The 13,463-nt window shown below is 40.6% G+C and overlaps 1 protein-coding gene across 2 annotated transcripts in view; it reads left to right on the forward strand.

Moving 5' to 3' along the window:
- Nucleotides 1–13,463, forward strand: part of cdh4 (cadherin 4, type 1, R-cadherin (retinal)) — a 268,278-nt gene that overhangs the window by 233,152 nt on the left and 21,663 nt on the right. For both annotated transcript variants that reach the window (XM_079578250.1, XM_079578251.1), the window contains exons 9-11: nucleotides 941–1,078; nucleotides 11,225–11,410; nucleotides 11,520–11,773. In XM_079578250.1, coding sequence (XP_079434376.1) covers nucleotides 941–1,078; nucleotides 11,225–11,410; nucleotides 11,520–11,773 — 578 coding nt within the window. The remainder of the gene's footprint in view (nucleotides 1–940; nucleotides 1,079–11,224; nucleotides 11,411–11,519; nucleotides 11,774–13,463) is intronic.

The following is a 13,463-nucleotide window of genomic DNA, read 5'->3' on the forward strand; positions in this document are numbered from 1 at the left end:
GCATGTCCATAAAGAAATACTAGCAAACAGTGCATTTAAAAGCATAAGAGATGACTCAAACTTACAATTCACTGTCAGAAGTCCAGTTAATCCACTCTTTATGATAGATTTCCTCTTTGAATGTGAAACTTTTCGTCTGAGTGCACACGTCCTGATCCTCTGACGGTTCCTCTTGAGTTTCTGTTTTGCACATTAGTCTATAGCACATTAGTCTATAGCACACTACAATGATGATGAAACCTTCTGTTGGTCTGTAAATGCAGTAAATTAGAATAACTGCCTTGTATAAAATTGCTCTCAAACGCTCTTGCAAATGTCTTGAAATAGGCCCCTGTCTCTTTAAGAACCTCTGACCCTTTCCGACACGCCCCCTCCACACGCTGTCTGTGGCATCAGTGGGGAGGGGGTTCTGCTGAGGAGCAGTGGTTGGTTACTCGGCTGGTGACGAAAGCTCGGAGGCGTCTCCAGGAGGTGGGGGCGTTTCTAGGAGGACTCAGGCAAGGCTGTCCCTAAAATGGCTGCCATCAGAGTTTTTACAGATTACTCAAAAATACGTGAATGTGCCAAGGCAACACTTCAGGCATGTTTTTAATGAGGGAGTGACATAATAACATAATGTAAAGCTTGAAAAAGTCGATTTTGCACAATTACCCCCCCTTTAATTTCACCAGATCCTCTTCATTGCTGTCGCACGCTCCTTCCTGCTTATGATTTCCTGGGCTTGATCTGACAAAATTCCATTCATTTCCCAGCCCTACCAGTAGACCTCTTCTATGGAACAAAAGCCTTTAAGATGTTAATGAATAGGCATTTTACAGACATTTTCTTCTCACTGCTGCCGTCAATCTTTGTGCAGCAAGAAAGACTTTTACTGTCATTTTAATGTGCATTGTATATTTTTCTTATCAGTTACTATGCATTATCATTATTGTCTTTACAGAAAGTCTCCCAGTACACCATCATTGTACAGGCCACGGACATGGAGGGCAACCTGAACTTTGGTTTGTCCAACACGGCCACAGCTCTCATCTCTATCACGGACATCAATGACAACCCTCCAGAGCTGACCGTCAGAACTGTAAGTATTTTTGTCATTGACATTTTGTTCGAATGGACATAGGAATTTTCCATCGTAGTGGAAATTGTCATATCAGCTGGACCAGGTTGTTTGAGTTGAGGACATTCCACCACTCTTCTCTGAGGCTTTTCTTAACAAATCTCAACCCGCCCATCCCGTTGTGATATTAAGTGTTTTGAGTTGCTGTTGAGTGGGTTTCAACATTGAAACCTGGCAACCTTGGTCTACATCATTTATTTGTTGCTCTAACAGTGGAAAAGTTAGTGGTGTTACAATGGCAGCATAGCAACCTAATCAGAAAGATGAAACGAAAAGTGCCCTAGATACCTGTGTATGAAGCAAAAGCGTTTGTGTCGGATGGACGTATAGCTGTGTGGAGATGTTTGAGGGACTGTGATGGCCCTATAGTGGTCTGACAGGGTGCAGCTGGCCCACTTTCCACAGTGCTGCATGTGTGGCTTGAATCTCAAAGTGCTGTCTTTTATGTGAAATGTTATTGGGAACTGCTTTGAAAGGCACCCTCTCTTTTATGCCCCGGAGCGTGCGAGCACCGCATGATGTGGTGCGATGAGCAGCAATGTCTTGTTTTTCCAGTCCAAATTCCGTAAACAGCTCAGTGTGTGTGAGCGACGGGACACAGGAGAGGACATTGTATATTAAAGGGGAACAAATATTGAAGATCTGTGGTATAGATATTGCATGATGGGCTGATTATAGGTTGTTCTCTGTGAAAGGTCTCCTGCTTCATTCGAGGTTTTTCTTTTTTCTTCCTGATTGAATGTGAGATTCACACCACAGTTAACATATCTAGTGTTGATGAGACACACAGTTGCACTTACACTTTAATCCTACAATAGGAGTGTCGTCAGGCTTGTTCCAGAAAGTTACTTTGAAAACAACGCCGTCTCAGCAATGCTAAATACTGCATAATACAGACACTGGTTAGCCTGTGTACTGTCCTTGGTTTCAAGTCCTTTTTTATGTATTTATTTAAATTAGGACAGTGCACATTAATCAACACATCAGCAGCAAGCCTCAATGTAAATGTTCCAGAATTAGCATAATAGCTAAATTACATTTGTTGTCCTAGGGCGGGTAAAGAAACATTAATTGACAGAAGAGAAATACAGACATAGTACATGGAACAGAACAAAGCTACTGTCACAGGTGAGATAACATGCCCAAGAAGTTACATTGATAATCTACCTGTGAGTGCATGATTGTTTTGTTTTTAACCAGATTTTTTTATTCCAAACAATATGCTCATGAGACTACAATGATCACTTTTCAAGCAACGGCTGTGTAGAGGCAATGTGTGGTAAATAGATCATTATGTTGCAGCCTCAGTTTGTCTTTTCTCTCACAGGTTTTTGCTCCCTAAACACCAAAGAACACCTTCACCACTAAACTATTATTTTACAAAAGCAATCTGAAATTTGACCTTTTGAACTACTATGACTTAGTTTGGTTCTACTTTCACTGTTTTCTGCCATGTGAGTCGCTTCTCCCAATATTCATCAAAAATAATGGAGACCTGTGAAGTTGTCCCAAACAAAAATGAACAAAAATAATTCTAAAGCCATTTTGCCGGCTGTCAGAGATCAGCTTTCACTTCCTTAAAGGGACTCGATGCAAGTTGGTCATTTTTATACTCACCTCAGGTCTTACACGTAACCACAGCTTCTATATTAAAGGAACAGGCCACCATTTTTACACACTGAGATATGTTCTTACCTGAGCTTCGACGAGTTTATATGTACCTGTCTTTGTGTGCGCCCTTGGAAGATCTTGGTAGCCTCTAACTTCACCCCATTTGGAGCTATAGGAATACATTGGAAGAGGCCAAATGCTAACAATGTCTTTGGTCTTTTTGCGTGACTGAGGGCACACAATTCTTCCATACTGTGATATGTTCTTACTTGAGTTTAGACGAGTTGATACGTACCTGTCTGGTCTTTGTGCCCGTGGAAGAGCGTTTTTTTGTTTTTTTGTTTTTACTCATTAAGTGTCCGTGAGTGTAAATACTACGCTGACAGAAAAGACAAAGGGAGAGAGGGATATTGTACACAGTGGATTTTTGTGTAACAGTTAGCCTGTTAGCTTCTCCGTGATTCAATTGGTGTGTGTTGCGCCTCCGACCTGGTGCTGGGAAGTTGCAATTGCGTTTTTTTGGCCAGAGACACCAGGGGGAGATGAATGACCCCGCAATCATCCCATTAACACTTGTATTACTCCCAGAGAGACTCTGGAAAGGATTTATTAAGGTAAATTACTTAGTACTGCTCTAAAGCAAGGACATTTTTGCTTAAGATTTGGGGAGATATCTGTATCTGTTTTTAGGATCTCATGTGCAGCACTTTGGAAACATTTTTGTTGGTTAAATCCACTTTATACAAATAAAGTGGATTGGATTGGATTGGATATCTGTTCTAATGGGTGAAATTGAGGATTGGAATATGGCTTACTATCTACATATGATATAAGAAAACATGTATTGTGTCTATAATATATTGTATTTTAGATGTATTAAGCTGGGCTTCCCTGCAAGAAACCAAATGCCGCTTTGAAAATCGTTCGAGCACGGCAGAAGAACTCTCTCCTAGTTTTGCAGTTCGTCACAATGTGGAGCAAAACACATCCAAAATAATCACATCCTCCAGTTTTCCTTCAAAATCCATGCTGGAAAAAAGGCACAGATGAGGCTTCGCTGTTTGTCAATCTCTTTTTTGTTTTTGCTTCCCACACAAGCAACTCGTCTCCGAGCGGTTCAGTAATTATTTGTGTATGACAGACACGGGGATGCTCTCTACGGGAAGCATTCAGAAAACATAAGCGCGTTAATTAAGTGAAATTGCTTGCGGGGGCGTCAACCAAGCTGATATACTGCTGCTAATTTGAAAAAAGGAGCCGCATGTTTTATTCATCCCCCACATGGGCCCTAACGAGTAATGTTAGTGCTGTGTTTGTGCTTACGTGATAAACAGAAGGAGACAGGACGCGGTCTAACTCGACGGAAAAAAAAAACTCCTCCATGTCTGAGGCTTTCTAGTGATTTGTCATTCAAAACAGTGAGCCGGGTTCCAGCTCGCACACGCAGACACACTCCTGTCAATACCGCGCTTTTCCTGTGGAGAAGCTTCTAAAAAAGCCCTGAGAACATGAGATTATCACCACCTCACACTTCATTTGAGATTCTTTATACCTCTGAGTAAATTTAGAGGTAAAAAGTAACTTGTGCCAGCTTCAAATCTTGTGCCTTAACCAAACAACCTTTTTATCTTCATGGGACAGAGTGCTCCACTTGGCGACTCAAATGCAAAAGGCGCCACACTTTGCCTAGATTTCATGTTAAGAATCCGATGGTTGCCAGTTGAGGATTACCTGAACTGCATCACAAACACAGGAGCTACATATAATCTTTATTTATATCTTTATTAAATTATATAAAGGTGGTGAAGTTTCATATTTATTTTTTCCACAATAGCACAATCTTCCAGCTCTGTCCTCCTGACCATGAACCTCAAGTTGCAAGGAAGGTTCCACACTAGATTCGTGCACAAGGCAATTCAAAGTGCTTCACATAAAATTTTCAAAAAGGCAAATGAAATCAATCCATAAAACATCAATATAATATAATTAATTAATTACATTAAAAGGACTAATCTGGTCAACAGGTTTACAGATTTGCAGGCATGACCTCTATATAAACCAAATCAATTTGAGTGTATATTTTCCAAGATGTGATACTGAATCGAGTGACGAAGCCAAATAATACAGAGAAACGAATTAGAGACGTTTGAAGGAGGAAAAAAAATACTCATATACTTTGTATGCGTAAACATAGGCCTAATGGTAATAATAAAAGAATAGAAATGGTAGAAATACTACTAAAGCTAAAATCGTCTCTTCAGTTCCCTGGGCCCAGTTAAGTTAGCATAGCTAGCTTGTAAACTATGCTTGTAAACACCACGTGTCCAGTGTTTTCTTTTTGTAGTCGCTTCACTTCTTCTAAATCTGTGAACAGTCACTCTTATTTTGCGGCCAAGAAAAGCTAACATTAGGAGCATTATTTGTGCCGTTGAAAATACAGCACCATTACCACTGTTACCACTCAAATGTTTTGTAGGTACAGCGCAATTACTGTTTTTACTAACACTACTAGTCTGCTACTAATACTACACAACTTGTCTGTATAAAACTATTAGATCACCTAGTTGTGTAACTTCAAATTATTTTATGGCTTGTTTCAGTGAAGTTTGTACAAATCATGCACTGACACTGCTGTTTTGAAGTATCAACAACACTTTTCCCCCACGTATTTAGTAATAATTTATTACCATTCAAGCAAAAATGACGCCAACTGCGGGTCTTTTGTTCTACCCAGTGATTCTCTCAACATTTTCCGATGTTTACTCAGGTTCTTTGCCCACGCCGAGCAGACTTTCACCTTTTTTGTCGCACTTCAATAAACTCTTTGTTTCTTTTTCTTAGTTGGGGTCTGGGCTGGAGTTTTGCCGGTGCTTGAAGCCGGGGTTTTCTTTGGAAGTAATACATCCTTAAAGTTACCTCTCGCTTGGTGGCTTCAGTATAGAGAAGACGTGGCGCATGACGTCATTTCGCTGTTTGCTTGTGGCACTCTCTATTCAAGTGAATTTACAGGCATATAGAGGCAATCGCAGTTAAGAGGCCAGGGCTCATTCTTCTCACCAGGGCATTGCTGGAGCATGTGTGAGGAAGACATTTTAAATTTGTATATATTTATTTGTGATTAAACTTATGAATAGTCCCTTTAAAAGTGAAGAGTGTTGACAAAATACTTCCAGTTCTCTTATGCACAGCTAAAAATAACTGGAAGATTGAACAATACAATATCATGTTTTACTTGGGTTTGACAGAGCCTTCAACAAACAGAAACTGATGACATACAGTAGGAGTTGTCCCTTGAATGCTTTCATGAAAAATAGCAGCGGAGCAGCTCAGTTTAGACGTAAGAACGCGCCTGGTGCTTGCTGCCTCCGGCTATAGGTTTATTGCGTCATAGAAGAGCCATAAGAGCCGTGATAAGTGTACTGATGTTAGCACCATATCATCCTGGTTCTGTTTAGAGACATTCCCAGCCCATAATGCTGCTGTTAGCATTTTCTGTTGTCTATGAAGAGGCTCATTTAGTTTCACTGAGGTGCACAATGTTCTCATTTGCCTTCAATGGGTGGGCACTTGTGCTCATTTCCCTCCTGTAGCCCTCAGCGCCACCACGTAAACACCACTTTAGCACAAATGATCTGCACTGATAAGCTCTAATGCCCGGTAAGTATTTGCACAGACAGTGTCACCTTGTGTAACCTTAACTTTAAATCACTGATCCCACAGAGTATGGCTTGCATTCAAACATGGCATATCAGCTAACACACCACATATATTCACTTTGAATTCACTGACATCTTTCACATGACAGGACGGCCATGCACTATACAGACACTTCTCAAGCACCCCGCTCAAGGCTCATATGATGGAGTTGAATTTATATTCTATTGAGCAGCGTATAATATAATAATGATGAATAATGTAGCTTCTAGTTAGATCGAGATCATTTACTTTGCTTTAATAATGTTTCCAAGCTTTGAGGTGGAAATGTAATGAGACTGAATAAAGAAACTTCCGACAAGATTGATTTGATTGTCTTTTAGGGACAACTGCTTATTCAGGTGCATCTTTTCAATTAATAATCTATTTGACAGGGGCATGTAGAGTAAATTAGGCATGGTCACAAATTCTACATAACACCAATTGAATTAAAGGCATTTTATTGAGACTAGATTGCACTGTTTTCCACAGAAAGAAAGAAAAAATCACAGCAAATCACACATTATGCTATTTATACTCTGCCCACTCCATGGCCGCACCTATTTCTTTTGGAAGCAGTTTCACTAAATTAAATAAAAAAATCTTTGTTCTGGATGTGAAACTCAGTCGCTACGTCCCACTTACATTAACAAAGCCCAGCTGCTCCTGCGTAGTCCATTTGTCCATTAATGTAAACAAGGAATAGGTTTGATTATGGCAGTCCTGACCCCTGCCTTCAGTGGACAGAGTATGAATAGGCCTAGCTTGTGTGTTACCATGCTTACATCTGAAGAGTGAGGAGTCCTGTACTCCAGTCGACAATATTTATCTATAGAAAAATCGGCAACACTTTACATTACGGGTCGGTAAGTCCGTGGTACTTATAGTGGCAATTACTAGTAATGACAGTGTTACTTACAGTGGTAATTGCAGTGGTAATTACAGTGGTAAGTACTAGTATTTACAGTGGTAATTCTAGGTTATTATTGTGGAACTAAAAGTCATAATTACTAGTAATTAGGGTTTGGGGGTAGGCAGACACAGAGTTACCACTGTATCTCTCATTACTAAGAGATGGTAACTCTTAGCAATAAAGGTCACTTCTATTTACTTTGGTACTTTAAATGATAGTTTCTAGTAGTTACAGTGATACATCTATGGTACTTATTGGTAATTCAAGGATACTACAGCAGCAATTCATAGGTAGTAAATGTGGTACTTCTACATATAGAAGTAAATTCTAGGATTGTGTGACTATAAAACAACATAAAACAGCATTAGGGATAACAAGAAGTACAACCTGCTACCACTGTATCTAGAAGTACATAACTTGTAATTCTCACTATAGTGTCCTTTAAGTACCACAATAAGTCCCTAGAATTACCACTGTAATTACCACCGTATGTACCACTGTAAGAACCAAAACAAGTCTCTAGAATTACCAGTGTCATTTCCACTGTAAGTACCACTGTAAGAACCAAGGACTTACCGGCTTGTAATGTAAAGTGTTACCGAAAATTCCTGGACAGCTGAAAACCTAAACAAATATATTTCTTGTGTGACTCCCAGTGCCCTATGCGTTAAAACATGATCAAGGCTTTATCCTCCATAATCCCCAAGTCTATACAGGTCATAAATGTGCCATGTCTTAAACATATCCCTGTCCCACTCGTGTCAGTAGACGGTGAACACACTGTGCTACCCAAATTCCCTTACAGTAGTTTATACACTTCCTGACCACATTTGCTGACTGCTCACCACATTTTTGTTTTGTTCTGTTTTTCATTGTTAACAATTGGTTTACATTTGGCTCCGACTCCCTCCTGCACGTTTTGTAAATGCAAAGAGCTGAGGAAAGCGCAAGTCTCTTGTGGCTAATCAATGAGTTCACATTGCATTATAGAGAGGCTGTCCTTTTGGAAGCATCCCCCCTTAACATCCACGGCCATTGTCTACGCCCCCGGAGACGAGCGTATCCCATTTGGCCGTCTGACAGCGTGACCAACAAACGTGGATGGTTTGTGGTGGAAGCTTTGGGCTTTGGAAATGAAATAGAGCAGCCCACACACCAGAGACTATGGGGGAGAGAGCATATTTAATTTGCGCTGAGCTTATCAGGCCCACTTCTACTGCAGGGGCATAAAAAGAGGAAAGTAATGGGCTGGGCTTTGGACGCCACTTCAATACTGCTATGATGAAGCCATTAAAGAAGGCTGCGGCTGCCAGAGGCTTCATGAAAACAAATTGTCATCTCATGCGTGTGTGTACCTCTGAGTGGCCAGTCTGTATATTAATCAATTAATCCTGCAAAGATTTCAGGATGTTTCTTCATGGGGAACCTGTATTTTAACCAAAAGACTCACTGCTGTTTAGTGAGGTGTGATGAGAGGTGCCAGTAGCTCTTTGGTAGAGCGCCAGCCCCAGTCAGTACATACTTCTGATGTGTCATCAGCAATTCAATGAATGAAGATTATGGTTGGGTAGTTGGTGGTGGTGAAGAGGAAGACGGAACCACTTTTTGGGACTGTTTAGCATTCAAAATTGAAATTACAAAAAGAAAAATGTACAGTCTGAGGCAGTGATTTGTGACTAAACCTGAAGGGATCAGGCTTGATGACTCGGACCTGTTTAGGACTTGGACTCAGATTTGACTGACTTTCAGATTTGACTGTCTTTCACAATGCTGACAGTGATTGGTCTGTATTTTACTCAAAGAAAGCTTACTCAGACATGCACTCAGAGGATCTGATTGGAACTCAAAAAACTAACTGGACTACAATGCTGGGCTGAGAAGTGTAGGAACCGGTAACGCAATAACGGCCAATAATGTTATAACGGCCGATAAGGCCATAAATTTGGCCAGTTTCAAAAAGCTGATAACGTAATAACGATTTACCGGTTGATAATGTAATAATAATACATAATATAATATATATTACATATAATAATATGTAATTGGTTGGTTATTATATTACTGGCCTGACCATGTATTAAATTCAACCAATAATGTAATAATACCTCAATCTGAATTTATTTAAAGCAAACAAACACATTAAACATAGTTTTTGTGCTGGGTTTTCATCAGCTTTTGCATGTACTGCTTTTTGTTTGTTTGTTTTTGTCACAATCTTTTTTCACTTGAAATATGTCGTTGCTGCTCTTTTGCATCTTAACAAGACAGTATCCCAACCCATGCTCCTACAAGTGAATGGTGTTGCTGTGTCCTTGGGCAAGGCACTTCACCTTGCCTGTGTATGAATGTTGTGCATGTGAGAGCGAGTGGTTGGTCCATGGCTGATGGGACTAATAGTAAGTTCCTGCTCCTGTATCTGAGACTTCTTCCACCGCTAAAGCACACTTTGGTACAATGATAATGGGATAATGACTGAAAAGACAACATTATGATTATGTCCTAGTCCTTTTGACAAAATCTTTCCCTTTCTGCTACAGACCACTATTGTCCACAGCTGCCCTGGATAGGCTACCAAACTGGCCTCTCCGGCCACTACCAAGCACTCACACACACCCCACATACATTATGCCATGTGAGTGAAGTGCCTTGCCCAAGGACACGGCGACATTATGTACTTGTTGGAGGATTCGAACTGGCAACCTTTAGTCATAAGACGATCTACTGCACCCTCTGGGCCCACATCGTAGGAAACTTCATGTAAGATGCAACAAGCTTCCTCAAGTGAAAAAATAAAACAGTCAAAAACAGCAAAATACAAAAGCTGATGATTTTTATTTTTGAAAATAAATTCTAATTGATGTTACATTATTGGCTGTATATATTGCATTTGTGAACAATGTTCATCTTGTCAGGCCAATAGTTTAAAAACTATTACATTATCGGTAGGTAAATCATTATTACATTATTGGCATAACAGAGTTATTACATTATTGGCCTATTATCATGTTATCGGCTTATCACATTTTGAAACTGGACAAATTTATTACATTATTGGCCGTTATTACGTTATCAGTTCCTAAAGGAGGCTGATGACGAGGGTTGCAGCTGAAACATCTGAAGCAGTAGAATAGAGACTGCATTTATGGGAATTATTATAAAATGTGCAATATTCAGCTCAACTTGTGTTGAAAGCCAATGTATAAAGTCGAGTTTTTATGAGTGACTTAAATCTCTCAATGGCGGAGGCAGATCGAATTCTCAAAGGAAGCCTGTTCCGAAGTTTGGGTCCAGCGACTGCAAACGCCCTGTCACCTCGGGGACAGGTTAAAAGAGGGAAGGTTGAGAGGAAAAGGAAGCGGTTGGTACTGACTCTAATGTATAAACCAAGGTGGTGAAAAGAGTAGACAATACAATACAACTTAATTTGTCAATGCAACATAATGACCATCATCCAAAGATTATTGCTAGTGTTGCCTTAATTAACATCACTAATCTAATTGCTTATTAAAACCCAGATTTGGAGAACGAACAGATTCAAATTAAATGGGTAAACACTTAATTGAACAAATCCATTAGTTGAGTTTCATATGAACAGGCAGGCTCCAGGAACTGCATTAACATAATGGAAGATGCAATTCTCTGTTTTACAAAAAAAAAAACTTTATTTCTGCTGCCTTTTCATTTACGGAAATAAGTGCTATGTGTGACCTCCATACAGTTTGTTTTAATATGGGCAATTATGGAAAATGCTAAATGATCGATAGTGAATTAACATCTCAATAAATCATCTCATTAGGAGGCATTAGGCCATTTAAACCCCCACATCTGTATAATTGGACCGTTCTCACCACGCAATGTGTCCTTTCCTGTGGCTTTTTTTCCTGTTGCAGTTTTCGGGGGAAGTGCCTGAGAACAAGGTGAATGTGGTCGTGACCAATCTGACTGTGGTGGACCGAGACCAGCCGCACAGCCCCAACTGGAATGCAGTGTATCGAATTGTCAGCGGAGACCCATCCGGCCACTTCACCATCCGCACCAACCCCGTCACCAATGAGGGCATGCTCACGGTTGTAAAGGTAATAGCGCCCAACATAATCAGTGTTGGTGGAAAGAGAGGAGATGAATGGAGGGTGAAAGCGGTCATTGTTATGTTTTTCGATGATACATGTTTCTTCTTTTCTCCAGCCGGTAGACTTTGAGATGAACCGCGCCTTCATGTTGACAGTTGTGGTGTCCAACCAAGCGCATTTGGCCAGTGGTATTCAGTCGTCACTGCAGTCCACCGCAGGAGTGACCATCTCAGTGCAGGACGTGAACGAGCCCCCCGTGTTCCCCGTCAACCCCAAGATGATCCGTTTTGAGGAGGGCGTAGCAGCCGGGACCACCCTCACCGTGTTCTCTGCGCAGGACCCTGACCACTTTGTCCACCAGGTCGTCAGGTAACACGACTGATTTTATGGTTTATATATAGTTTTGTGTTTGTGTAGGCTTTCGGTCGTCCATGAATTTTTTGATCACTTCCAGGAGGCAGGAAGTGATCAAGAGAAATAAGATTAGACTAAAACTTGCTAGGTATATATAAAGTTGCCTTGCCTTGCCTAAAACTACAACAAAACATGTGGTCCTGTTGTGGCTTACGGTGCAAGAACAAGAGGAATGATATTTGGGACAATAAAATAAGGTTTATCTGATATATTTCCAACAGCAGATAGACATTTGTTCATTACTAGCAGCTACAATACGTTTGTTAAGAGATGTGTGAGAAACTACAAAAAAGTCTTTGATAATACCACAATCAATATTCCTGAAACTCAACAGAGAGTTACTGAACATATGAACTTATTTATCAGGCACATTCGCCAAAAATGCTGTACCTACTGCTATAAAAATGAGAAAAATGCTTACCGGCGCTGCAGCTACGCTAACCTCGGAAGCACCGACTTTGGTAATTAATACTTTTTTAGCAGTAGGTGCGGCATTTTTGGCTAATGAGTCTAAGAAATAAGTAGGTTCAGTCACTCTCCGTTGAGTTTCAGAAATATCGGTGGTTGTTGTTTTTTATGTTTTTTTCTCGCATACTTGCCGGTCTGCTAGTACCCGGAAGCGGAAGTCGTGACGTCACACTTGGCAAATGTATAAGCTTGATATATCAATCCCTACTCCGACCATTTAACACTATTGTGTCCATATGGAAAACATTTTACTTACTTTTCCTCAATGAATGGAGAGGAAATATTGTATGATAGTCTGAAAGGCAGCTTCTGCAGATTGGCTGTTACTACCGGTGCCATAGGGCATCTGTGGCTACAAAAGAGGCTCATTATGAGCAGTGACTGTGGACTTTGATAATGCTACGTAAAGCTCTTTTGGTATCTTGACATTTTATATATGCAAAGCATTATCATTTGGCCTATTACTACAAAAAGCTTTTGGTCAAAAGGTAATTCTGTGTCTATGATCAGTACATGAAAAACAGTCAATATTCCTCATCAGAATCCCTGATTAGATTAGAAAGTATTCGCAGCCCATATCCGTATAGGGTGAATCCAAAAACTTTTCCCTTTTTTCAAGTAACTTGTTTGTCGTGCCTGAACTCCACGCTCCTTGCCGGTATATTTCTCACCCTGTTCTGACCTTGCCAATGCTGCATCTGCAGCGTGAAGCGAGTGTGGCATATTTTTGCTTATGTTGTCGCCAGTATTTAATCTGCATTTATCCCATCTGTGTGACATTCTCCGCTGACCCTCTCCGCCCACATTTTGCAACATCCCCCATCGCCTGGCAACAACCAGTGCGATCAGGTCGGGCGCGTAATGAGTCAAACGGGCTCTGCTTTAGATCTTGGTGCAATGCCAGGCAGAAGTTGACCCCGTGTGGGACAGAAACTCCCACGTGCCCTCGCTCGGTCCGGTGAGAATGTACCAAACCCAGACGTATTGATTTTTTTTAATGTCACCGACTGAAGATGCCACTGAAATGTTAGTGAATTGATAGTGTGTTAAAGGTGGACTTGTATAGATAGTCCACAGCAATAGCTTTAGCCAAGGTTTCATCCCCCAAAGCAGTGGGTGGGTCTGTATGAATCTCAGGTCACTAAGCGATTTGGTTGGAAAAAAAAATCCCAAAATG

This window comes from Gobius niger, assembly GCF_951799975.1.
Source record: "Gobius niger genome assembly, chromosome: 20".
Taxonomy (NCBI): Eukaryota; Metazoa; Chordata; class Actinopteri; order Gobiiformes; family Gobiidae; genus Gobius; species Gobius niger.